This window comes from Polyergus mexicanus, unplaced genomic scaffold, assembly GCF_030449975.1.
Source record: "Polyergus mexicanus isolate NDT 795.1 unplaced genomic scaffold, iyPolMexi1.0 SCAF_14, whole genome shotgun sequence".
NCBI lineage: Eukaryota > Metazoa > Arthropoda > Insecta > Hymenoptera > Formicidae > Polyergus > Polyergus mexicanus.
In genome coordinates this window covers 374,530-402,301 of record NW_027223334.1, presented here as the reverse complement: position 1 = coordinate 402,301, position 27,772 = coordinate 374,530, and the positions used below count along the sequence as shown (strand labels likewise).

The following is a 27,772-nucleotide window of genomic DNA, read 5'->3' as shown; positions in this document are numbered from 1 at the left end:
TAAATGGAAAGGGAATTGCAGGTTGAAAAGTGTCGGAGGGAAGTGGGAAAGAAAATCGTAGTTGCCTCTCTCTTGTGAGTAACTACACACACAAGCATCGTGTCTGTAGTATATATACTTTTGTGTATAGTACACACATTGCGACTAATGTAACCTTATTTTTCATTCGGCCCAAAACCGGTAAGCCGTGCATGCGCACTTTTGAGCAGTTACTCACAAGAGAGAGGTAATTATATGATTTTCTTTCTCACTTCCTTCCGACACGTTTTTCTATCGGGAAACAAAAGGTATTCCCCTTCCATTTATATATGTTCTAAAGGTACAATTTCATGTGCTGCAAAGAGGTCACGTGATCGAAATGGACGAATCAGCGGCCAGACCGTCGTCACTCATTCGTCCATTTCGATCACGTGACCTCTTTGCTGCACATGAGATTGTACCTTAAGGATGTGTCAGACATTACAAATTACAATCGCGGATATTGCGGATATTGGAATGTAGCCGCTGAACGAGGAAACTTCGATCGTTTTTTTTTCAAGTTCGAAAACTCATGATATCACGAAAGTGAAAGTTTGTCACGCGAGCTTTCGACTGGACATGAAGGACGGAGGGATTAACCTGGAATAAAAAAAAAAAAAAATACGAATATCTAATCATATGTAAAATGTAAATAAGATACAGATGTTTCATACGCATTGATAGGATATCGACTTATAATTTACAATGATTCCTATCACGTCCCATATATATTCTGGAGTTTATACTATTTTATTTTGCCGTTCGCTTGATTGGATTTGAATAGTGTTTGATAATTGCCGGTGTATTAAAATTATTGAAAACGTTATTTCACGAAAGAATTCAAAATTATTTTGTAAATGAATATTACGTAAGTGCTTGTAAATTATATTTTTACTCATTGTACACAGAGCCACATTTAATCTTTACGATACATCATGCTCTGTCCACTATTACCTCGGAATTTCACATCACTATCTCGAAGAATATCGTCTAGAAATAAATACAGGCAAATCCATCATACGTAAGTTTTTTTATATAAGAAAAAGCTGTGCCATTTATGTTTAAGATATCTTAAATTTATCACGTTAGTTGCAGAATCTTGGTGGTTGGTGGTGGTACTGCCGGCTGCTCAATGGCTGCAAAACTATCAAGAAAAATTGATGGACCAAGCCAAGTCATTGTGCTGGAACCCAGTGATGTTAAAAAAAATTTAAATTTACATTGTACATTTATATATAAAATATGTGCATTTCATTAATAAATTATCTTTTCAGGTTCATTATTATCAACCCTTGTTTACTTTAATCGGTGGTGGCATTAGTTCTTTTAAGTCATCGAGGAGGTATATGAAAAATGTTCTGCCAAAGAAAGCAAAATGGCTAAAAGCTTCCATTGTCGGATTTCAACCAGATGTTAATGAAGTATTGACACATGACGGAGCTACTATACAATATGACATTATGATTGTTGCATTAGGCTTGCAATTATATTGGGATAAAGTATATGATATAGTAAAATAGTAGTACTACACATTGTGTTTGATACTGAATTGGATTCATACAATGATAAAAATATTTTTGATAGATTCCAGGTTTAATGGAGAGCTTATATGATCCCAATGCGCAAGTTGGCTCTATTTATGGGCCCGATACTGTATCCCAAGTTTTTGGGAAAATTAAAAAGATTGAATCAGGAACTGCAATATTTACGTTTCCAAACACACCAGTCAAATGCCCTGGCGCTCCACAAAAAATCGCTTACATTGCCGAGGACTATTTTCGCAAGGTATATCTCTGAAATTATTATAATTTGCTAATTTACGAGAAGAATTTTTATTTATTATATTAACTAATAATCATTATACTTAAAGCACAATTTGCGTAACAATATTGACGTTGTGTATAATACGGCATTGCCGGTTATATTTGGAGTAAAAAAATATGCCGATTCCCTCTGGAATGTTTGTAAGGAGAGAGACATTAGTATTAATCTTCAAACAAATCTGGTGAAGATAGACTCGAATAAAAAACAAGCCACGTTTGAAAAACTAAACTCACCAGGAGAAACATCAGTGCAAGATGTATGTTTTTTACTCAAAGTAAAAGTGAAATTTATGTTTGACTATATATTATGATAAAATTGAATATTTTTCATTATTGTACTAGTACTCTTTTCTCCATGTAACGCCTCCAATGGGACCTCCTGCAGTTTTGAAAAAACATCCAATATTGACTAATGAAGCTGGATTTCTTTGTGTTGATCCAAAAACACTTCGACACACGAGATACCCAAATATATTTGGTATAGGCGATTGTACAAACACTCCGAATTCTAAGACAATGGCTGCGATAGGTAAAATAATATCATATAAATCTAATATATATAAAGATTATATATAATAGTTTAAATATACAATATTTGTTAACAGCTGCACAAGGAAAGGTATTATATCAGAATATCATGGATGATTTAGCTGGTAAACCAATGACGATGGTTTACGATGGTTATGCATCATGTCCCTTGGTTACTGGTTACGGCAAATGCATTCTGGCAGAGTTTGACTATAATTTGCAACCTATGGAGACTTTTCCAGTGAATCAAGGCAAAGAATTCTATTTTATGTTTTTGCTGAAGAAATATATCTTTCCATTTATATACTGGCACTTGATGTTGAGGTGAGATTAATTTATATACATATTTATATAAATATAATTTAAATAAACAATAATATTGCAAATATATACACGCACAATTTTACATTGATTTACGCTATCAATACTTTGCAGGGGTTATTGGAATGGACCAGAATTCTTCCGCAAGTTTACAAAGTTCTTAAAAAGAGATTAGTGCTTAAAGTAATATGAAATTCGAGAAAGATAAGCCCGGTGCTTTTTGCTACAATTGAATAAAATAGTACAGCTTTATCATATGTATATATGTAGGTAATTTCCTTTTTATTTATTTCGTATAAAATTCCATATATGTAATGAAATTTAACAATGTATGTAGAAAATTTATTATTTCAAAGGAATATGTAAATAAAAGATTTTTGCACATGCGCGAATTTTTCACACTATATGAGAATATTGTTCTAGGGAAGTTTGTAGTTAGGCATTTTTCAGCACTGCTGGAGCTGGACACGTCAAAATTAGTCGAATTCAGTGTTCCGGTTCGACAAGAATTTAATGTAAACATGGATGGTCAATTATTGGTAGGTTTTTAAAAAAAATAAATCTTCACTGATTTTATAGTTATAAAACCTTGTAGCATATATTTATGATAAAAATATTAATATATTAGTATTTACGTTTCTCTCTAGCGCAATAAATATTTGAACTTTCTGCAACATAACCTAATGACACATTTTATTACAAAAAAAAGAAATATTTAACTAAAAGTCTAGATATATATGTGCTGGATAACTTTATAGATTTGGAAGCACTTTTAACAAAAAGAAAAAAACAAATGTATACAATGAGATTTCTAGCAAATTGTATAGTATATCTTTTCTTTTAAATTTTTATTCTATTTTGTTTAATTTTTTGATTTATTTTTAATGTAAAATAAGGCCGTTAATAATTTGAGACAACACATTAATATTCGAAATCTTATGGTTTTACATATCGCACTAAACATATGTGTTACATGTGAATATATGCATCTTATTATTTATTACAAGTTAAAGAGATGTTGAAAATTGATCTAGGAACCTACATTGTACACGGTCAAAGGAATGGCTATTCTCGACAATGATGGCAACAGAATTCTGGCAAAGTATTACGACAAGAATGTATTTCCAACATCAAAAGAGCAAAAAACCTTTGAGAAGAATCTGTTTAGTAAAACACACAGGGCGAATGCCGAGATTATCATGCTGGATGGTTTAACATGTGTCTACAGAAGTAACGTAGATTTGTTTTTCTATGTCATGGGCAGTTCGCATGAAAATGAGGTTTGTATAATTGTTAAATATCTTAAGACTATCACAATAATATACCTAACGTATCGGGCTTGTTTTAGTTGATTCTTATGAGTGTCCTCAATTGCCTGTACGACTCTGTCAGTCAAATTCTTCGCAAGAATGTTGAAAAGAGAGCAGTATTGGACAGTTTGGACATAGTAATGCTAGCGATGGATGAGATTTGTGATGGCGGGTAAATAGAATATTGTTCGCTTAACAAATTTTGAAGTGATATGATAAAATCGAGAATTATCTTTTCAGTATAATTCTGGATGCGGACGCGTCAAGTGTAGTGCAAAGGGTAGCATTGCGAACGGATGACATTCCACTTGGGGAACAAACAGTAGCACAGGTAATATATATTTTAATTTATACCATTTTTATTTTTCAAGTTGAAAGGTATAATTTTGATTTATACATGACATAATGTCTTCTTTTGTTTCAGGTATTGCAATCGGCGAAGGAACAGCTTAAGTGGTCATTATTAAAATAAGTATTTTCTTTTTTTTATATACAATTCTCGCATAGATATCTGCATGTACACATACATCATAAAAGTTATTATTATTATCGTACAAAATAAAACAATTTAATGGAAATATCTAAAAGAAATTTAATTTAGCTTATATTGTGTGATTATCTTGTTTGTCTAATTATTCTTTTTCCTGAATACAGTGCTCCTGTTCCATAACCAAGTACCGAAACCTGTTCTAATCTAACTTTGGATGTGCAGAGAAACGAAATAACGAAATCAAGCCAATAACAAAATCTACTTTATCCATAGTGAAATGCAGATTTTCTTATCATAAATTGGTAAAGGCCAAAATCGTACTTTTGATATAATTTTTTCTCGTTAGATGACGCTTTATGTTTTTTTAAATACAAGCTATACAGCTATAGCATTGAGAGGTTAATTTTATATCGGCTTGAAAGATTTGAAATATTTGCAGAATATACCATCTCTCTGTATATGTATACGTGAGTTTAAAATATTATTATCTTCTAATTATATATATGCTTAAATATACATAATATATATTGCGTATAACATTGTGGATATTTATAATTTTTTTCAAGTTGATCTCCCCCGATGCTATAGACATAGACTATAGACATACGGGAAATCGTATATTACATATTGGGAATAAAAATTTACGAGGCTTATTTTCGCAGGATTACATTATCGAGATATGCGAGTTTATTGAAATTATATCTGTTTCAATCCTCGCGCGTGTATCTCTAATGAAGTCTGGGCGATGCTGCTGAGCCCCTCGTCCACGACGCCCGCACGAACTTTTTATACGGCCTCCACCATCTCGGCGCCCACCGCCCCCCCAGGGAAATTCAGCGTTCGAGAGTGGCCGACGAGGAAGGAGCGAGCGGCGAGGGAGAGGAGATGAGGGGACGACATAGGAAGAGGGTGGATAGAGGGTTAGCGACGCGCGCGCGACTTCGCGGAAGAGCATCGGCGCGGGATACCGTCCTCCGTTTATTCGACGTCACGTGACGAGACCCATGGACGACCCGTTTCGATCGCGTCCGTTGGTTACTCTTTCATCAGCTTCCTCCGCGCTGGGAATTTTAAATTTGATTACAAACTGCCCGAACGCGCGCCACACGTCCTCCCTCTCCTTCGCCGGGGAGGGTTTCCTCGTTTCCTCGTCCCATCCCCCCTCCTCATTCTCATCCTCCTGTTACTCTTCTGTTCTCTTTCACCTCCGTCGTCGCTCCTCTGCCGCTCTCTTTCTCTCGCGATCCGATGAAAAACTCTTCGTTGCTCGATCGCGACGGAATTATTGGCCGGCCGGCTTTATTTATAGCATTCATTTTCCTGAAAATCGCGGCGCAATCCGTCGCCCGCCGACGTCAGCCATTTTTCTCCTCTCTTTTTCTCCATCTCTTTCTCATTTCGCTAATTGCTTACTTATTCTGCGCTTGTGATTTTACCGTTATTAATGGACATATTCCCAATTACCTAATTAAAATTATATCACCATCGATGGTTGGTTCAAGATATTTATATTGTATATTATACTTTTCTTATATATATCTGTCTGTAATAGACAATTATGTTATTAGTCTATCGTCATTTTTTTTCCATACATCGTATAATATTCTGACGGAATATATTTTTCGCAGAATAAGCAATAATCTTTATTGCTCTAACTAATCTTTCGCATCAGATTGTTATACTATTTCTTATATAACTATAGAGATCCTTTACGGAAAATAGAAGATTTTTTTAGAGATAATTATGTGTTATATATAATTAAAAACGATCTCATTTTAAAATTATTTTAGAAATCGAGATTATATAAGAAAATGCATATATATTTTCGTGCAATGTTACATATATTCATTCATATATTTTATAAGAAAAAGAATTCTTTTTTTTTTTTAATTTCAGATAAAAATCACACAAAAGAAAGGAAAATTAAAAATGAAATCATTTGGAGAAAAAACACCCGGATCATTGGAGAAAATCAATGGATATGTTGTATGTATTGTTACTTTTTTCCTTTAATATGTCTCGATTGTTTCTTTTTCAAATGGTTCTAATCTTAATTTTTATTTTTTCTTATAGATTTCTAGAGAGAGAGAGAGAGAGAGAGTTTAAAATTTCTTTTTGTAACAGTTGAAAATTTCGAGTTCCATTAATTTTGGGCGCTTCATTAATTTCTTTATTTCGCTATCGCCTTTTTCCACGCTTTTGTGCAGACTGTCGATACACGATTTACGACCCGTCAAGTGAGGGACGGATAGTACGTTGATAACGACGACACTTTGACGAGAGACACCTTTTTTCTTCCTACTAGCAACGGGGATTAATTTCGGAGCTTTGTGCACGCGTTTTTTTTTTTTTTTTTTTTTTACTTCTCTCTCGTGTATTATCTTTAAAATAATAATTTGATGGAGTTGCAGAATATACTTTTCAACAAACCAGATAGATTAAAATAGAATGAAAAACGTTTAAATAAATCACTAGCAATTTTCTTTTATTCATTTTAAGTAGTCGATTCAAAGTAATTAGCTATATTTCAGCAAATTAAATTTAAACATTTAAATGCAATTGGTTTTGCGACTTCAGCTTCGATTAAAAGGTTGAGCAAAAAACAATTTCCAAGTACGAACACACGGATTACTTATAATTAAACAGAGGCCCACGCAATAGTTAACCGATACTTACTTAGTGTGATGCTGGTTAAAGCGTTAGAATAACGCTTTGATTCACATAAATTACTGGGTGGTCCATTCGGTGGCTAACCGAATTACCGTGTCTAAATGCGTTGGCGTGTATATATCTACCGGCACGGAAAGAGACGTTCTCGTAAATCAATAACCCCGAGATACGAGGTGAGACCCGCACTCGCGACGGCACATGCTCGAGATGTTAAACGCGCCCGTTAAACGGACTCAAATCCGTTCCTAACATCTCGCGTGTCCCGGTGGTGGTCCAGGTGGTTGGCAAAGGCAATTAAACGTATAAACGGCGGGAATTAGTCGCAAGAATTGGTCCAGCGAGAAGCGTTTTCAATGGATCGGCATTGCTTCCCCGGGCATCAGGACCATTTAACACGATGACATCCCATTTACCACCCCCGCACAAAGACTTCCGTAGACATTGCAAAGCCCCAAAAACCCATATGTCAGCACGTGCCGCTGAACGGAGGCTGCTACGATGTGGCGAATCGTTCTCTTTCACTATACGAAGTCGATAGTCGGACCCCCCACCGTATCGGTTCGTCAATTTCGTTGACATGCCAGTCGGAAAATTATTCGCATAAATAAACAATTTACAGTTAGTTTTGCTTGATGTTAACATCGTAATGACGAGAGATTTGCAGTGATCAGTTTTATATAGTATATTTATAGCTAATAAATCTTTTAAGATCTTTCAATTTTTATGTCGATTTTTTTTTCTATATTAAATATTTAAAAATATCTCTACAATTTTAATTTTGCAGATCTGAGAAATGATTGCAATTGTCAAACCGCGAATATAAAATATAAAACATGCGCAAATATGGAACTTTTATTGTATTGCAATATATTATATATAGCTACTAATAATAATAATTTATAATAATTTATTGAATTTTATTCGCGAATGAAATTTTAATTTCCGTGTTAAGATGAGATTGTTGATGATATCAATACGAAGGGAGCAAGTGATTACTTCTTTTAAGATTCGAGCGAATTTTGCGCCATATGTGGTGATATAAAAAGCGGCAATTAAAAAAAAAACACGAAATGATATACTGATGTTTTATGGGAATAACCTGATCTATAAACTATAAACTAGATTTTAGCAATTTTGACCGAAGTGATAGTTTATGGCTTTCGGAGAAGTCTTCCGGAGTTTGAAAAAAAAAAAAAGATCGTTTACCTTTCGTTTTCTCTGCTTTTGTCTCCCATTGGGTTTTTCTGTACGTATCGATGAGTTTCCTAAAGATGGTTCAGCAGGACAATAAATTCGGTTATTACATCGCACCATGGTGTATTCTCTGAAAATTAACTTTCGAATCGGTCAATTCTATTTTCTTAGTTTCTGAGTTTCATTCTTTACGGAGAATCTGACGAAATAATTTTCCCGCTTTCTATTTTTTTTTTTTTTTTTATAAAGACAAAATTCAATTTAATTATAAGTTTAACGAGAAAAGATTCTTTTCTCTAATTGTATCTACGGAAAAATTGGAGAAATGATTTCGCATAACGACTGCACAGTTGGCTATCAAGCAATTGATGATACTTAATATAAATGATAAAAAAAACATCGCATTTGCTGAATTATTTTGTTTAAAATACAATATTTATAAAATAAGATTATAATTCAAGACGCAAATACAGATTTTAATTTAATTGGATAATTCCAGGGCTGATGTCTTCGAGAAAGAGACGATTGGAGGAGTTTCTCTGGCAATAAGGAAAACAATATACGAATGCTTGATGATGGTGTTTCACGATTCGTAGAAAAAGAGAGAAGAGGAAGGAAAACCAAGGGCATTACAAGATAAAATTGCCAGTTCTTCAACTCCTTGTATTTATCCGATATAGCCTGTTGTAGCGTATGTATATTATACGTATATATATAATTTAATTAAATTCGTATAACAGTATAGAATAGCTTATTACAAAACAGGATATAATTGCGATTATATCTTTGTGTCTGACGATGTGCTATGACGTTGAACGACGCAAACAATCTATCTAAATCTATTAGCGTAAGGAAAGGCGCAAATATATAGTGTATATAGTACAGTGAGCCAAATAATATCGAGTCGAAGCGAAAGGATCTGATTTGTCCGCTTATAGTCCTCGCTTGCTCTTAATCTCGCCATCCTCTCTTCTTTATTTTAATAGTATATATGCTACCGTGTCCAGGTATATCCTTAGGTCCGTAGTCTTTTGCCGACGACCCTCTCTTATCCTCTTTCATTCTTCGATGCATCGCACCGCCCACGACCCTCCGCGCTGCCAGGGCCAATCGTCTGCGAGCACCGAACAAGGAGTGGTGAATCAACCCCCTCTTTATCCATTCGCGTTGTGTTGCCCGGGGGAAGAGAGCGCACGCTTATACGGATTTCCTTCCTTCACTCCGAAGAGTATCGACCGGATATCTCTCCTCTCCCTCCGCGCTGATAAGCGAGAGAGACCAGAGCCATCATGGCCGCTGGATGTTTCGACGTATATACACGTAATATACAATATGTAGCACACGCCTTACTTTTCCAACGCTGCTGTTGCGACGATTTTTGAAACGCCGTGCAATAATTCGATTCAAAATTAATCCACTCGTTCTTATTAATTAAGCTTTATTCCGCTCTACTGTGCGATTAGACTATTTTTATAATAATTCAACATCCATCCATTATTTTTTATTAATAAATTATTTTATTTATCGTCTTCAAAAATGTTCTTTAAAAGATGGAAAATTATTGTAACTGTTCGGCAAAAAGCTCTTTCTAGAAAATCGTCTTTGCAGATTGCAATTCCCTCCCTTCCCTCCCCCCCCCCCCTTTACCTATCGTCATTACGCGATAAGGACGTATTATCGGGCGTATCTACGCTCGCGCGAGTTCAACGATCAATTCAACATACATATTGCGTTTCGCGTGGGTGAGATCGCACTACATATGCGCATTCGCGCAGATCAGAGATCGTAACAGCGCGGTGCCCAACGCTTTATTGCCACCTTACCCCAAAGTCCACCCTCTCCAATTCCCAATCTTTCCCCAACGATATCCCCGTACAGTCGCTGGATAGGAGACTCATACGAGCGTAAGGAGTATATACATATTCACGCGCGCCACTACAAAAGTATATATATATATATATATATATATATATATATATATATATATACACACACACACACGTAAATATGTATATGCATTATATATATTCACAGAAGAATCACGGAAAGGAAACTTTACCGAATTATTTTCTGCAGCAAAATTAATGATTTATATAAATGACTATCTACTACATTTTTTTAAGTCGATTCTTTTAATTAATAATTAATATAAATACGTGAATATAATTTTAGTTGAAACTTGGTACTCCTCATGAAGCTTCGGTTTTTCTTGGACGTTGCTGTAGAGCGCACACGCGCACATGTATATAATCACCTATATATAAAGGCATATACCTTCACTTAGAACATCGTAACAGCGAAGCGCTGTACGAGTTCATCCGTACATTCGGTGTCTACAAGAAAATGTTGCCATCTAACTCGAGATTAGCGTCAGGGACGCTCCTATTCTCCCTCTAGTCCCGCGAATTTCTCCGGTTTATCAATCATTCTGGATCCGTACAAATAATCTCGGCGTTTAGAGCATGGCAAGTAAAACAATCTTTTCTGCCGAGCAACGGAAACGATAAAAATCTTCAATAATGATTTCTCTTCGATTTGAAATAATGTTATTGTAGAATTGTGACACACAGATAGAAAAACTCTATATGATTACTTTACATAATCTGTATAAATAACTTTATCACGTAGAAAGAGGGCGAAAGAGAAGAATATTTATTTTCTATATATAAATATTTTTATTCCAGAATTATGTATAATAAATATTTACGATATTTCTTTTTTTCTGAAAATATTTTAATAAGCAACGATAAATTGAAGATAATTAAATATATATAGATAAATTAATTAAGGATGGTTTGATTTCAAGTATGAATTATAAAAAAGAATAATTAGATTAGAAATACATATAAATTTAAGACGGATAACATAAATAAAAAAAAAAAAATTGCGTACGAGAGAAAGAGAATAATTTGTAAAATCGATTTGTATAAACGATAAGATTGATAAGATATTCACGATATTTGTAATCAAGAGCTGCGTCCCTGGCGAAAGATCTCTACGATATCCTTCCATAAGGCGGCCATGTTACATTCCCCATAGCGGTAAAGCCTTGCCGACTAATAAGTTTCATCCCCCGCGTAGTGAGCACCAATTATGAACTTACTCCGGCCATAATTAAAAAATGTAATTTCGCCGCCAGAGCTTCTCGATCTTCTCTTAACGCCTTAACGATCTCTTACCCTGTATTCCCAGAAGTCTGTGCGGAAGAATATAACAAATTCAAATATTCATCCTCGCAACTCATCTAATTAACCGTCTATATTTGTTGTCGTCGTGTTATCTAGTTTTTACAAATTATTTTATCTTATTTTTTCGAAAAAGATGCAAATTAATCAAAACTCTAATGAATAATAAAATTTTTCGTGAGTTACAAAATATATACAATATTTTTTTCTTCTAAATAATCATCATAAAGTCTTGTAAATTACTAGATAATTATAAACTAAATCGATCATTTAGCGCTACTAGTAATCGCTAATGCATCCACCCTCTTCTATATCTCTTCCGGCAGGTTTTTTTTTTACGCTCATTGGAAGAAAAAAAAAACCGACACTTTGGATTTCCCGAACTTAAGCGGCAATTAAAACGAGTGACAAAAGTGCCGGAATTAGAACGAAATTAGGTGTGGCACTTGAAAAGTTTGTCTAAAAAAATCGTTCGCCGATCGAGGAGCACTTCAACCGGCAGGATCCTGACGCTTCCTGCTTCCTGTTCTTTTACCTTTTTTTTAGCCTCTTGTGAAAAAAAAAAAAAAACCAACGACCGTGTCTCGTCGCGTTTTGAACGCTTCCGTAAAAAAAATTTCTCCCCGCAACGCTTATCGCGACGAGCTGATGCAGACGTTGCTCCTTTCTCTCTCTCTCTCTCTCTCTCTCTCTCTCTCTCTCTCTCTCTCTCTCTCCGAGTTTTACTTACACGATATTTCACTTACGACACGATTAAAGCGCGCACAAACATCGTTAATAAAAACCATTCATCGTTTTCGAAAAATTAAATTTAAGATAGACGATGGTGAGGCGGATTTATTATATTTTAATTATATATATTTTAAATTCGAATTAAATTTAATACTTTATGATTAGAGAGAGAGAGAGAGAGAGAAATTTTCATTATATTTAAATATTCGAATTTTAGACATTTGATGTCCATGTAATATCAAGGATTATAAATTCTTTTTCCATTTTCGTGAAACTCGATCTCGATACTTGAAATGTCATTATCAGATTTCAGAGATCTCTTATTTTCTTTTGCACGAACAGTCTCGAATCTCATCTCCGAGAACACCGGCGTGGAAAATCGCGCGCGCTCGGGACCGAACGGAGGAATGGAATTTAATGTCTCTAATTTTGCGCGATCATCCCCTAATTTAATCAAAACGTCCCGAATCTCTCGCCCCTTCCCGCTCCCTCCCCTCGTTCCGCCGGTTTAGCATCGTTATTCCCCCGCCTGTGGAAGTGGAATAAGCGCGGAGCAGCCGCGATTTCGCTAATTCGGTTATAAACTCGGCGCCGTATTACGCTCGGAGGATACATGCCCCCGATCCATCCTTCTCCATTTTCCTCCTTTGCCTCGCGAACACCCGGCGGGTTATGATGGCGGCTATGAGCAGGTACGCCATTAACGTGGAAATTATATTACAATTAGGAGCGCGGGAGCGCAAAGGACTCAGCTTAGGGAATTTACAATTTTGCATTTCTTACGATCGATTCTTTCAGGTCTCGAATGCCCGTAAACGGAATAACGGATTACTCTTGTGTCTGTCTAACGATAAGAGTTTTAAGATTCTCTTCCGAAAAAAAAAAAAAAAAAATTAATACGCTCTTGACGAAATAAACTCTGCACAACGCATCTAACGCGATTAAAAATTGCAAATATACAGGGTGTCCCATTTTAAAGGACCCACTCAAATATCTCAGAAACACTGCGTTAAATCGAAAAATGTTTCAAACAAAAGTTGCGTGGCTTCAAGGGGGCCATAAGATGGTGACAATGTTTTGATCTTGGAAAATCATTTGAAGGTCATGTGAAGGTCAACTTTAAAATCTTAAATGGGGGAACCCCCATTTTTTATTTAGTATTCTTGTAGCTGACATCGAGAGCTTTCCAAAACGCTATAATAAAGTATTTTTTTATTAAGTACTTTTTGAGTTATTTCATATTTTAATCTGACATATTTTAATATAAAAAATTAAATATCTCGTAAAATATTTAGTTTTCGATAATCTTACCGTAATTCTTCTATGTACAGAATAATGAGACAAATCAATTAGTATTAAAAAAAATTGTTTTTAAGAAAATTATTTACAATGTATTTTTTTAAACAATTATTTGTTTTTTTTTGGCACTAATTAATTTGTCTTATTATTCTGTACATAGAAGTATTACGGTAAAATTATCGAGAACTGAATATTTTACGAAATATTTTATTTTTTATATCAAAATATGTCAGATTATATATAAAATATAAAATAACTCAAAAAGTACTTAATGAAAAAATACTTTATTATAGTGTTTTGGAAAGCTCTCGAGATAAGCTACAAGAATACTAAATAAAAAATGGGGGTTTTCGTTTAAGATTTTAAAGGTGACCTTCACATGACTTTCAAATAATTTTCCAAGATCAAATCATTGTCACTATCTTATCGCCCCCTTGAAGCCACACAACTTTTGTTTGAAACATTTTTCGATTTAACGCAATGTTTCTGAGATATTTGAATGGGTCCTTTAAAATGGGACACCCTGTATATCGCCTTTACTAATGACATTTATTTTTCAATATTTTAATTAATAACGATAATAATAATAATATGTTTATATGAAATTGTTTGTTCTGCAATTTTGATCTATCTTTTCTATCGATAGCACGCAAAAAAGCACCGATCACAGTCTCTTCCTTCGTTTTACAGGAGCGAGTGAGCATCTTGTCCGAAGAAACACCATTCGTGCAGTGCAGGGAGAGTGCTTGCCATTGTTGGTAGCCAGATGCATGTACTTGTGACCAAAGCCAGGGTGATTAAATTATTATGATACATGGAACAAAACCTATGATATATCTCTGACGTTCATCGGGGAAAATGATGATGTTTGATTCTCTCAATTATAGCGTGATTTTATTTCAAACATATAAATGGCAATCCCCATGCACGTGTTATGGACTATGAGCTGTAGCGTAGGAATAGAGAGATGGGATAAAATCCTTTGCAATTTCATGTAGTAACAAGCAAGCAATCGTATGGCATCATAGATTCGTAACCAGCAACAATATCTGCTTGAAAAAATTGTTTTCGTTATGATATCGAAGGCGAGGGTTGAAAATTTTCTTTGAACGGTTTAATTTAAATTACTTAAAATGTGTAAATAAAATCATAAAATCATTATACGGAGAAGAAAATCTTATCTATTTTCAATAATATTTTATGCTTTTGCAAATATATTCCAAGTAACTGCATAATTTGTTTTAATTTAAATTAATATTTATATCGTAAATCTTTATTTATCCCATTTCAGGCGAAGCGACACTAGACCGAAATTAATATTCGCGAGTATTCGAGCTGACTCGAACCCATATCTCCCGGGACGGGAAGATGACGCTAGAGACCGGCAGCCTTTCATCTCGCCGCTTAACATCAGCGCGATGAGCGACGAGCTGATGCGTATGCGCGCACGGTGGCACGCACGCTAATATGGCCCTAAAAAAATGTCCACACCACGACAATGGCGACGCGATACATCTTTACGACACATATATTTTACACCCGCCCCCTTTCTTCGGTGTCGAGATGATACTCGCGCGGATCCGTGAAATCGTTGAACGCGAGCAACAAGCTCGAGTAGCTGCGAGTCGTATATGACACGAAGATAAGAAAATCGTCGAGGCGTCCCCCTCTCAACGAGACTCTCTTCAAGTATATCCACATGACGACCATATTTACCAGCTTTTTTTTTTATCGGCCCTTTGATAACCTACATGACTTTAGGCTTCGAATTAAACGTGAAAAAATTTTGTATATATTATTTTAATATTATTCGAGACTGCGATGAAAATTTTTAATATAATTTAGCCTGAAAATGCGACAATCGACTTTAGGATGTTAAATAATCACGCTAATACGGTCCTGCTACTGTAAATGCCAATAATGCCTTTAATTCGAGAATTTATCGTTAAAAGGCCCTATATATAATTGGTGATGGCGGTTCGTACTATTTACACTGTCCCCCCTCCCATTGTAGGCAGAGCCATCGACATGTCTATTAAAACCACATTTCGTTGGCTCGATATAAAGGATATAAACCGTTTTCCACTACACGCGCGCGATACGCTAATTTCCAGATATTCGCCAATAATTGGCTTAATTGTGCGCCATGTCGCGTGTATTAAATTAATCGCACGAAATATCCTGTGCTATGGCTATATTCGTTCTCGTCCCCAGAATCGTAAATTCGCGAGCTCGTAAGAGTAATTTGATTACGAATGATTCCCAATTGGAACGACGATCGCATCAAATGCTGCCTCATCCAAGACTCTGTTAACGTTTATGACTTAATAACGTATCAATTACATATCATATACATATATGATTATATTCTAATGATTAATTATGATTGAAGATTCTCGGTCTTTATAAGATAAAATTTCTTTTGTATTTCGCGTAGATCTTGATGTAAAATTTTTTTATTATTGCTCATGGAAATGGCCAAAAACAAAAGGCCAAAAATTTGATTTTAATTCTACATTCTTTAAAAGAGCATGCGTTAAACATAGAAAACAAGATAAAATTGGGACGCGTCATTTTTACCACTTTAATAAAATGTGATTATTATAATAAATCATTATTAATCATAATAATATCAATAGCACCAATAGAACACGACAGATGTTAGTTTGTCAAAATTTCATTGGCTCATCGGATTAGATGAACATTTGTCATTTTCAATTCAGCTTTAGAAAAAAAAGAAAGAAGGAGCAAAAACATAATAGTAGAAGAAGAAAAAACATTTTTACGTCTTTTTCGAGTAACAGGATTAACCTTTGAACTTTGAACAATGACCTTTTCGACAATAGCAATATATATTTGTTTCGATAATAGATAATAATAGACCGTATTTTTAACATTTTAACAAAACTTTAAAAAAATATAAATAAAAAGAAATAAATATGCGATTTCTAATGCAGTTTTCAAATGTTGTTTTTAAAATGAGATTCTGAAATTTTTGGCTCAAATGCTTCGTTCGAAATAAAATAATTACATGCAAAATTTAAAGATCTTGAGATTGTGAGCTCTTCTATGCAAATTAGATTAATGTAAATTACCCGTCAATTGTCGAATGTCCGAGCGAAAAAAAGAAAAATTAGAATTTCTCTTTTTTTTTTTTTTTGTCGGATTACAATGGATTGACAGGCTAATCGTTATTAGATAATATCGAAGCTTGTTTCGTCAAATCATCTCTTCGCATTCCGAAGAATACTTGTGGCTACTGTTTGATATCCCGTCATGTTATACCGCCCATGTGATTTGCGAGCTGTGCGTCCGTATGACAGATCGGGACAGGGTAGAAGAGAGCAGTATAGATTTCGCATAAAGTAATGTTACATCGCGCATGTGAGTAAATTAGTCGCTTAATCAAACCGTTTAATCAGCGGCATGATCGCGACCACATCTGGCAGAGCTGTTCGCGCCAATTATCTCTCGTCCCTCCCCGTTTCCACCTCCCCTACGCGCATAACCGTGTACACTGACGTAGCTAAAGAATCAAAGTAAGCGCGAAATATCTTGAATACGAGTTCTGGAAACGAAAAAAAATTGATCAAATCTATCAACATTAATATATATCAATACCGCACTGATCGAATGAATTTGAAAAGAGTTTGAACGAAATTTTTTAAATAAATTTTATTAAAAAATTTATAAAGAAAACTCCTCCGTATGTAAACATATGTAATAGAAAATTAAAATTAGTAATATATAATCTATTAACTATTTTTAAAAATTTTCCTCGCAACATTTTGGACAATATGTGAGTCATCGTTGTATCAAGCTTGCGACGTGTGCGACATATAAATGCAATACAGTTCCATCTTAAAGATACCGTTAGTTACCTAATAATTCTCGTGGAAGGTCCTCCTCGATATAAAAGGAAAAAAAAAAAATGTTCTTAGTTCCCGTTTTAAGAACATGTTCTATTTTCCCTAATGGCCAACGGTTGTACTTTACGGTACAAAAAAAAAAAAAAACGGGATTCGAAAAATATTTTCTAAAAAAAAGCGGTACTTTATATACAAATAAAAACCATAAAGATCGTACAGTATATATACTACGCTAGCCATAGATACATTTACAAACAGAATAGTTTTTTTACGAGGTATCCCGTTTTCGACAAAGAAGATAATGGTAGGCAATGACGAAGTAAATTGGTATAACTAGACATACCCTAGTAGCTTTGATCCATTTTTCCTTGTAATTTCTTTACGAGCTATTTTTGTTCTTAATTTTTTAGCGTATAAATTCTATTTGCCTCGGAGAATAATTTATTATTAACGCATGCGAGAGGAAATTCATACTACAACTTATTTATGTTAACTTCCATGTCAAGAAACATTTTTTTCGCGTAATAATAAATGAAAAAGTCGAATCTTTTTGTTTTAAAAAAGCGTAAATGACATATAATTATATAATTTTTTTAATTAAATGTTCGTATATAATGTGAGATTTTAGTTGGATCAGAACGTACATATACGGTTAGTTAAATCTATTTAATCTCTATCAATTTAATGAATATTATATAATATCACTTTTGTCATGTGTATCAATGATCATAATTATCTCGCATGTAAAATCTCACATACAAAGTCGATTAATTTAATATATATAATAGATTGTTCCATTGTAATTTTTATAATGATACATTGCTGCAATATTTCTATGACCTTGAAAGAGATTTTTGGATTTTTTATTTTTACAATATCTCTCTCTCTCTCTATCTCTGTTTAGTTGCTTCAAAGGATCTACAGTGGTAATTCAATTCTTAATTGATTTTCTACAAAAATGGACATTGTCAGATGCTGTTTATGTTACTATCCGATTCAGCATCAACAATCTTTTTCGAATGTTTGTAATTTAACATTAGTTTTTCTCTGGATTTACTTAAACCGTTTTACGCCGAGGATAAAATTTTAAAAGATGTTTTTATTAAACAATAAAAGAAAATAAGATAGAAAAGGGTGACTAAAGTTTCAAATTTGCACATGGTCATATAATCATTTTGTCATCCTACGACCAGTTTAAAGGTAGAATTTCGAAGATTTATGACACGTATTCACGGAGTTCACATTGTTTAGGGGATAGAGAGATTCTACTAGGTCTACCTTTAGACGTTAACTGAGGATCCCGCAGCTAAATCCCATCCTAAATATGCCATTAGTACGGAAAACGACAATAAGAAGCTTCACATCTTATAATTGCCATATGTTAAGTATACACGTAGATTAATAAAATAAACAAGCCATTCTTTAAAATACATATATAATAAAACTCTGCTGTGTTACGTGACGTAGGGATTTAACAAATTTAATAATGTGAAATTTGCGATTTTGCAATAAAGTTAATTAAAGAATTAAATTCATTATAATACAATTAATAATATTGTAAAATTAACAGCAGTAGAGAAACAAAATACAATTAAATAATAAAATAATAAAATAAAAATTAGATAGTTATTTATATTAGCACGCTTCCCATGAATTTTACCTTGACATATGTAGAAGTAAATGTACTAATTACATTGCTTACATTTTAATCGACAGTTTAATATAAGCAGAAAAGCGAATATTAATCAGTATCCTCACTTCTACATACAATATATTATACAAAGTCAGAGTCAAGTTAGAGATGTTAATGTAATGCCATTGATAAAAATATTTTTAAAAATGTACTGTGTAATAGAGGGGTAAAAAATGTTCCGTGTTCTAGGGTGGCGGAAATATCTAAATCCGATCCTGTCTGCTTCCGACCGCACTGTTAGTCTTCTATAGTGCACACACCAGACCAGTGTCAGATAGGCTCCACCCCTCGTTCAACGGGATGTAAGCGCAACGACCAAAGCTCTCGCCAATCGGAGAACCTGGAGCCTGGGTAGGGGAAGTGGATCTATATATATCTTCCGGACACGCTTTAGCGATCTGTTAGTCAAGTTTAAGCCATTTGCGTGACTGTGTGACTAGAGAGTGTTGTACGAAAATCTAGAAGAAAGAAAGAAAGAGAGATATTATATTATGTAAACGAACGAGTGATTGGTGATATATTTTTATCAGGTACACACATCTTTCTCAGTTATATAGAATATTTCTTAGGAAGAGCGTAAAGTGACAAATTAGCGTAGAGATAAAACGAAGTAGTATCGCATACATTCTCGCGTACACGAAAAGATATAGCACACGCGTATAATATTTTCCAAACCGTACATGTATAAAATATACAGTGTAGAAACCGATTTGTGTATTTATACGAGCTTCGAGAGCAGCTTGATCTATCGCGGAATATCAGTTTAAAAATATACGACGCATAAAATACTATTCACGTTTCATATACCGGCATTCACGTGCCGCACCCCACGTGTGTCAATCTTCACCGTCGACGTTATTTCTCGGCTACCTTTTACTACGCTACTTTTTTTAAATATACATATAACATATCTTCCTAAGTTTGTCCGTGTAATTTTGTTCGTTTTCACAAATGTTGTACAATCGTTTATATACAAATGTGCTGTATCAATTTGTCATCTCCACTCCAAAAGTTTATTTTGCTAGACAGAGGACAACGACAAAGACCCAGTTTGCGAGTGTGTATTCTATTACTTTTCCGAGTATGATCAGATTTATGTCAAGTAATGCATCGCGACAGTAGAAAAAAAAAATAAAAATCGACTATATAACTAATATATCGACGGCATGCATCGTCGGGATAAGTAGCTAATTAATTTTCACATTAAACGTTCATGCTTTGATTAAATAAATATCTCGAGAATTCAAGATATAATCTAAAATTTGTAACGCTAATAAAGTGATAAAAATGTGCATCTCCCTCTGTTATAAAGTGACGGACACAATGCACTCCACTTATAATAACGAAGAATTCGTACATGAGCCAAAGGAAGATGCGGGCGAAGACGATACGATAGTGGTCGATTTGCCGCCGTATGGATACAGCCCGCCGTCAAAAGTATCGACATCATCAGAGAATGGTAAATTTCATTACATCGTTACCCGGTTCATATTTCCGAAGCATTGAACTTTAAACGCGTGCGCCGGAGTCGATGTTTCGTTATCGTAACGCGTCTATTATTTAAACGAAAATTGTTGAGCGGAAATATGTGTGTTTAGGCTGTTTATATGTGTAATTAAGATGCGCGATAATCATGCGACATAGTCGAGGAACAATTTATTAAATTAAGGCTTCGTTTCTATTGAAATTAGTAACGCGCTTGAAAATTAAAAATCGTCATCAAAATTCTTTTAATTATTACTATAGATAAACGAAATCGAAAATTTAATCGTTAACGCGTCCCTCGTGTACAGTAAGATTAAATTTAATTATAAAACTTTTAGCGTAAAATTTAGCGAAATGCGCTTAATATCTTAACTTTTACTTTCTTTGGATTTTCTTCTAAAAATGTTAATTGTCTTTGAATAGAGCTTAAATTTGAAAAATAATTCTATATAAATAGTCAACAATAAAAGTTTATTTACGACTGAAAGTACAATATTTTATGACGATAATTATTTCATGACGATCTTTTGTCGGAGATCAATTGAAATAACATATTGTATACCTAGTTGTAATTCCTCTAGCCTTTTGTAAATTATACCCGAATGAAAATGTAAATTCTATCAATATTTTAAGCATTATAAAGCAAACTGATTTCATGTATCGCGAACAAAAATAATTTTCCTTTATATTTGCGGCATCAAAAACCTCGATGGCAAAATTATATCATTTTAATTATCGCATCATCATTTATCTCGAAATGACGATTTGTTTGTACCGTTTGTAAACCGCAGAGTGAAAAGAACCGCGCGAAAAGGTCGTCGTCGATCTCATGCCGAAAGGGAAACTGCCACAGTAGCAGAATAGACCACGTACCACCTCTTTTGTGATCTGCGATCTCTAGTTCACGTAACTCTAAATGTGATCACCCGCTGTTAAATGTCTCTGCGACGATATTTCGTTTGTAGAAAAATGCACGATTGTTTCGGAAACCCATGTTTCCGAAATAGGAACAATGGTGTTTCATTCTTCCTTCAGCCAAAATTTTTCGCAACTGTCGGATGACTCTCTGAATTTCCGCTTATACATAAACAAAATGAGACACGAGGGAAAAACCAGATTTCTTTGACGCTAGATAATTTAAGTGTTTTGTTCTGCATTAAATACAGATATACTTAATCTGAATATATTTACAAGAGAATGAAATTCATCGGCTTGAAAAAAAGAATTCTATTATATATAAAATGTATGAAATTACGTATCAGAATAGAAATTAATATCGTGGAGTATATTTACATTTTGATTATTTGATACTTTAATCATAAAATATTTTCTGCATCGTCATTAATGAGACACGAATAATCTGATCATTCTTATGATCATCGTTAAAATAATAATTGCAGTAGGAATTTTTATATGTACATTATGCCATAATTGCATTGGCTCTAATTGAATCTAATCTATTAAATCTAGCAAATTAATTAACCATTTCCTTCAATACCGAGATTCAGTATCGAGATAAAAAAATTATAACGTGTTTATATATGCATTTTATATAGACTCGCCGACTTTGCATAAAGATCAACAACAGCATCACCTGCAATCTAATCATCAACATCATCAACAACAACAACAAACACAACAGCAACAAACGCAAAATTCCTCTGTGGATACAGTCCGGAGATACAGAACCGCCTTTACGAGGGAACAATTATCTCGTTTGGAAAAGGAATTTAACAGAGAAAATTACGTGAGTCGTCCGAGGAGATGCGAGCTTGCCACGCAGCTCAGTTTACCAGAATCCACAATCAAGGTGAGAAAATTTTTTTAAAAATGCAAATATTCTACTGAAAAGTTCTCTCGAACACACATATTCTCGGGAAATTTTTTTTTTTTTTTTTTTTTAAATTTACAAGCTACACGAATCTTTTTTTCGCGATTATGATCGCGAAATTATTTCATTGTATATCATTATTTATTTCATATTTTCATTGATGTACTCTGCTTAGGTATTGAAAAATTCAGATTATAGTAAACTGATTAAAGGTTGAGTAATATTTCTTTATATTATACGAGATAATATTAGATCGAATATTAGGATCGATACCAGGAGTTCTCTGATTGGAGATGAGTAAATGTTTACGTACAAAATTCAACAGACAATGACCTCATCTATAGTCGACGCAATAACATTTTTCATTAACGCTTTCGTGTTTGATCGAAACCTCGCGAGAGATCATTAAAGAAAATCCTTGAAACAATTAACGATCAATAAATCCAATATACTATAATAGATATCTCTCTATCTTTTTCAGACATAATATTATTTATTTTCTTTATAAATATACAAGATATATATATATATATATATATATATATATATATAATTTATTTATTTATAAAAAAAATAGAGAATAAATTTATCCATATATATTTATACATACATTATACAATATATACATATATTCCGTATATTCTGATTTTTAATTTCTCACGGCTGTTGCATCCACTAAGAGATAGAGACTCCTAACACCGAGCACTTAATAGAAGCAATTAGTGTGGCGTTTTTGTTCGCAAGCCAAGAGTGCTGCCGGTTATTTCTTGCCGCGGCCAGCTGCGGCCATGTTTGATCGGCGATTATAGCCTGGAAAGCGCGATTCAGCACCGTCGTGGTTCTTAAAGTTATTCCCTGAAAGATCTCTCGACGCAGTAGACTAAAATAGGGCTTTTACGCAACGCATACATGCACTGTATACGAAAGGGCCGTGTTTAACGCGTCGGAGGAGACCGTCGCTGTTTTAGTTACGGCACTGATCTCGGTATCAGGGGGGGGGGGGCGAGGGGCGAGGGGAAAGGGGGGAGACCAGTCGATCCGGTCGAGCAAAAGTGTTAAACGGCTCAATTAGCGACTGCCTCGCGGACCCACCTCGGACATTAATGGTTCTCTTAATTTCTCGTCTCGCGCTATAACTTGTCGTCCGGCCGGGCGCGGTGGCCGTAAAACGCACGGGCGATGGAGGAGCGAATGTCGGTCGAGGTGTTAAACGACGGTAAACGTGCCGCACGAATTATCGATATAATCGTTCGCCGCCTCCGAGAATTCTTCATTCGTAAATTATGTATCCGAATATTTATTTAGAATACACGGTGTTTGGAAATTCGCGAGAATAAAATAGCGATAAATTATATACGTCTATGTCTATGATATCGCAGATATATATTGGATGATTGCATAAGTTCGTGCCCGATTTTCATAGATGGCATTAAGTTACTGCATGGCGGAGTTCTATTGTTTTCGTGTGGTAATTGTTGCTTACACCGAATAGATGACGTCGTCTTATGTCAATTTAGCGTCAGACATTGTTCAGATAAGTCCATTTGTGCATAAGAGAAATCATTAAAAATGGAGAACGAAAGGTGCATTTGCGGCATGTAATGCTATATGAATTTCGGAAAGGCGTGAGTGTTGGGATTGCACAAAAAAATATTCAAAGCGTTTATTTGGACCGCGCTCCTGCTCCCCGAACAGTCAAAAAGTGATTTGGCAGATTTCGAAATGGTGATTTCAACATGGAGGATCAACCCCGCTCTGGACAGCCTTCTGGCATCGATGATGACATTGTGCATGCCTTAGTGGAAAGAAACCCAAGGATTACAACTGAGGATATTGCTGAGAGGCTGAACATCGATAATTCTACCGCTTTTCGTCATTTAAAAAAGCTTGGATACATTTCCAAGCTTGATACGTGGGTGCCGCATCTCCTGACTGAAAGGAATAAGCTGCAGGAAAACTGCAGGAGTTGCAATGGGAAATTCTGCAGCACCCGCCACATTCTCCAGATATTGCGCCTTCAGATTTTTATCTGTTCCGGTCTTTGCAGAATAGTTTAAATGGCAAGAATCTCAATTCCGAGGGAGCTGTCGAAAAGCACCTTAGAAACTTTTTTCAAGAAAAACCAAGTTCTTTCTTCAAAAATGGAATCGACAAGCTTATAGATCGTTGGAAAACCATTGTAGAAAAGAATGGAGACTATATAATTGATTAATAAAAGTGTTATCTCTAAAATATAATCTATTGAAGTTTATATTATTTAAATCGAGCACGAACTTATGCAATCACCCAATATTAAGATTATAATTTATATTGGAAGGATAATTTTAATAACGATAAGCCGTGTGATATATGCATGTAATACATTACGTATCGTATATTAACAACGAATTTGAGAATGAAAAAGAACGCTTATACAAAGAATATTTCGATTTTATAAAATTTGTTACAATATTCATCGCGATAGTGACATAAACACAGTGTTTGGCGTTCGCTTTTTTGCACGCTATTGTTTATGCGCGGTCGTTTGTGTTTACATTTCACGCGGCGAGACTCAAAGGGAGGGGGAAATAAAAGCACGAACTTTAATACCGGCTTCACGCGTCGTCGTATAATATAATATGTATATCTAGCATCTCGCGAAATGCGATCGCGATAAGGAGAATAATCTCGCGATCATAATTACATTTAGCGATTGTCGATCCGCGCGATTTTATCATGTCTTGACATAAATAAACGATATACGATAATATACGTCAAAAAATTAAAAATACTCGCGCAAATTGCAATTGTAATATATTCAAGAATATTATATATTATATTATTATACATCGCTTTGCCGATTCTCGTTTCATATATCGTTTCAATCGATAGCGAAACGTATAAATAGCGCGAGAAATAATGCGATTATAATACACGTAGCTACTGAATAAATATATGTTTATGTATGTATACAATAATACAATCTTTCTCGCTCGCTCCTCAGCACAGACGAATGACAATAAATAATTTGATAATCTGATTTTGTTCGTTACAGGTGTGGTTTCAGAATCGACGTATGAAAGATAAGAGACAACGAATGGCGTTTACGTGGCCGTTGACCGTGTGCTCGGATCCGACGTTCGCGACATTGATCGCGGCGGCTTCCGGCGCCCTTTCACCGATATCACCCTATCACAGCGCGATACCGAGCATACCGGCGACGGCGCATCTGGCCCCATCGGCGACGCCGTACGCATCCGCGGCTGCGACGTATTACGCCACGCGGTACTCGCCGTATTCCTCGATAAGCGCGCTGCATCGACCACATCCGCGCGCTGCTGCGGCCGCCCCTTATCCTACGCACTCGCATATGCTGCAACCTCATCCGTCTCATCTGCCCTTGCACTTCGGTCTGGGCGTGCCGACCGTTGGCGGTAACGCCTTTCCCCCTGTCAGCAATCCTTCCCCTACCACCATCACGTACGGTCCATCGTTGCTGCGAGCGGAATTGAGCCCGGTGAACTCGGATACGTCCAGCGAATGCGAATCGTGCGGTAATCAGCCGCCTCAGCCACAGCACGTTATGCATCCTCATCCGCATCACTCGCATCATTCGCGGCACCACGTGACGAATGCGATCTCGGTGCAGGCACAGCGGGATAGGATCATCGGAGCGGAACAGTCGGTCAAACTGCCACCGAACGGTATGAATGTACCTATCACATCGATATCGTTTATTTCTGAAAATCTATACAGTTTGCCAACGACTTCGCCGTTGTCGACGTCGACACCGACACCGACAACGACGACGACGGCGGCGGCGGCGGCGGCATCGGCGCCTACTAATAAAACCGAGCTATTCCAACCGTATAAGAAGTAATTGTTTCATTTGTGATATATTACACGCAAGAGCGGGGCTTTATACTTAACATTTTTCCGACTATCCTCTGCCATAGAGATACTTCTTGTATGGTATTATGTGTTTTTATGAGAGAATAGCCTTGATCTTTGTTTGTTACGTATAGATTCCTTTCTATAAATACCGCCCATTGAGCGGTAAACAAATATCTTAACTTGCGTAAAAGAAATGCCTTCCCTGTTAGCATTTGTGTGTTCGCTATTGAGTACCGCGAATCCTACTTTGTGCTAACTTTACTGCCAGTCGCGTAGATCAAGGCTATTTCTTTGGGATAGATTAATAGATGTCGTAAATTCAATGCCTTAACAATTATTAAATGAGTTCCTTTGGAATCGAAGGATTCATTACACATGGAGTATACATGGATGTATACAGAGAAATTTAAGTTAAGCTTATTAGTTAATATTATTTAAACGTTCAAATCAACACACGTTTATTCTGTTTTTACTCTATTATTATTTATCTTAAAATTGTTTCTCTCTCGGAGAGATTTCGGCGATAATTTTTGACACTGGCGACACGATTTGAACACTGACTAAAATCAATGGTGGAAACGAAAAATTGCGACGACTATATATGTATATTTTGAGTCACATGTATATAAAATATTATTTAATAATTATTAATAGAAAAAAATGAGGCAATAAAAAAATTATACATAAAAACTATTGTATGTAGATAATTTTGATTTTCTTTCATTTTACTTTCCGCTATTCCGGAAGATTCTTTTTCTATTCGCGCAATTATTTTCGATCGGAAATACATTTATAATTGGGACTAACATAAGTATTTGATCCTTGATAAAAGTATATACGAAGAAATAAAATAATATAGTCGTATCATGTTTTTTTTCCCATTATTTCTTTTTTTTTTTTTTTGTACACTTATACAGCTTACTAGATTATAATATTTAGATAAGTGTCACATATTATATTTTTTATAAATATTTTATAATTTCTTATTTTATATGATATTTTATATAATTTTTTATTTCTTTTCATAACAATTTTTTTTATTTTTTACCTAGTATTGTATATAATAATGCCCGTACAATGAACTCGACAATGAAAAGCTATCGCACTTAAAAACTTTTTGTATACTGTTTTATTGCAAAGAAATAATTGAAAAAATATCTGTTAAATCGTATCGCCAGAGAAATCGTGATGCCACAATGTCCATCGAGTAGCAGACGTTCACACATGATTACACGTTATAGAAAAATGAAGTAACGATATTCAATGACTGACATAATTCATATTTGAGATAAGCGTCATATTTTATAAAAACAAAGAATTATCTGAGGTATGACGAAGGTCAAATATTATCCGTATATTATATAAGTCTAATGTTATGTTTCTTTATTAAATAATCAAGGCACCACATACGAATACACATGGTACGTATCTTTCATATTTAAAATGCACTT

At 34.9% G+C, this 27,772-nt stretch overlaps 3 protein-coding genes across 13 annotated transcripts; all 3 read left to right on the top strand.

The window, feature by feature from the left end:
• The first annotated feature begins 467 nt into the window (after positions 1-467).
• Positions 468-2,942, top strand: Sqor (Sulfide quinone oxidoreductase). 3 transcript variants are annotated; one of them, XM_070306870.1, is made up of 9 exons: positions 468-666; positions 927-1,039; positions 1,114-1,216; positions 1,293-1,517; positions 1,603-1,803; positions 1,889-2,098; positions 2,184-2,370; positions 2,447-2,693; positions 2,805-2,942. In XM_070306870.1, the coding sequence occupies exons 2-9, from the start codon at positions 954-956 to the stop codon at positions 2,863-2,865; spliced, it is 1,320 nt and encodes a 439-aa protein (XP_070162971.1). In that variant the 5' UTR covers positions 468-666; positions 927-953; the 3' UTR covers positions 2,866-2,942. The 3 variants fall into 3 exon arrangements, with proteins under 3 accessions (XP_070162971.1, XP_070162969.1, XP_070162970.1); XM_070306868.1 differs by having other exon boundaries at positions 469-666; positions 1,108-1,216; XM_070306869.1 differs by having other exon boundaries at positions 469-840; positions 1,108-1,216.
• Zetacop (COPI coat complex subunit zeta) lies at positions 2,867-4,578 on the top strand. The gene is made up of 6 exons (XM_070306880.1): positions 2,867-2,956; positions 3,114-3,229; positions 3,725-3,970; positions 4,039-4,172; positions 4,241-4,331; positions 4,425-4,578. The coding sequence occupies exons 1-6, from the start codon at positions 2,947-2,949 to the stop codon at positions 4,470-4,472; spliced, it is 645 nt and encodes a 214-aa protein (XP_070162981.1). The 5' UTR covers positions 2,867-2,946; the 3' UTR covers positions 4,473-4,578.
• Positions 4,579-4,706: 128 nt separating this feature from the next.
• Positions 4,707-26,980, top strand: LOC138939233 (segmentation protein even-skipped). Of its 9 annotated transcripts, none has more exons than XM_070306875.1 (11): positions 4,707-4,792; positions 5,153-5,516; positions 6,387-6,476; positions 6,564-7,718; positions 8,854-9,045; positions 14,261-14,363; positions 14,862-15,259; positions 19,322-19,483; positions 20,445-20,591; positions 22,174-22,427; positions 25,483-26,980. In XM_070306875.1, exons 9-11 carry the CDS (start codon positions 20,456-20,458, stop codon positions 26,305-26,307), a joined length of 1,215 nt encoding a protein of 404 aa, XP_070162976.1. In that variant the 5' UTR covers positions 4,707-4,792; positions 5,153-5,516; positions 6,387-6,476; positions 6,564-7,718; positions 8,854-9,045; positions 14,261-14,363; positions 14,862-15,259; positions 19,322-19,483; positions 20,445-20,455; the 3' UTR covers positions 26,308-26,980. The 9 variants fall into 9 exon arrangements, with proteins under 9 accessions (XP_070162976.1, XP_070162977.1, XP_070162975.1 ...); XM_070306876.1 differs by having other exon boundaries at positions 6,564-7,778; XM_070306874.1 differs by adding an exon at positions 9,362-9,674 and having other exon boundaries at positions 6,564-9,045.
• Positions 26,981-27,772: the final 792 nt, after the last annotated feature.

Excerpts from the sequence above, each read along its gene's own strand:
- LOC138939233 (XM_070306877.1), top strand. The coding sequence starts at position 20,456 with ATGCACTCCACTTATAATAACGAAGAATTCGTACATGAGCCAAAGGAA. Across the intron at positions 20,592-22,173 it reads ATCGACATCATCAGAGAATG|ACTCGCCGACTTTGCATAAA; the intron begins GTAAATTTCATT and ends CATTTTATATAG. Across the intron at positions 22,428-25,482 it reads TACCAGAATCCACAATCAAG|GTGTGGTTTCAGAATCGACG; the intron begins GTGAGAAAATTT and ends TGTTCGTTACAG.
- Zetacop (XM_070306880.1), top strand. Across the intron at positions 3,230-3,724 it reads ACATGGATGGTCAATTATTG|GAACCTACATTGTACACGGT; the intron begins GTAGGTTTTTAA and ends AAATTGATCTAG. Across the intron at positions 4,332-4,424 it reads GGGAACAAACAGTAGCACAG|GTATTGCAATCGGCGAAGGA; the intron begins GTAATATATATT and ends CTTTTGTTTCAG.
- Sqor (XM_070306868.1), top strand. The coding sequence starts at position 954 with ATGCTCTGTCCACTATTACCTCGGAATTTCACATCACTATCTCGAAGA. Across the intron at positions 2,099-2,183 it reads GAGAAACATCAGTGCAAGAT|TACTCTTTTCTCCATGTAAC; the intron begins GTATGTTTTTTA and ends TTATTGTACTAG. Across the intron at positions 2,694-2,804 it reads TACTGGCACTTGATGTTGAG|GGGTTATTGGAATGGACCAG; the intron begins GTGAGATTAATT and ends AATACTTTGCAG.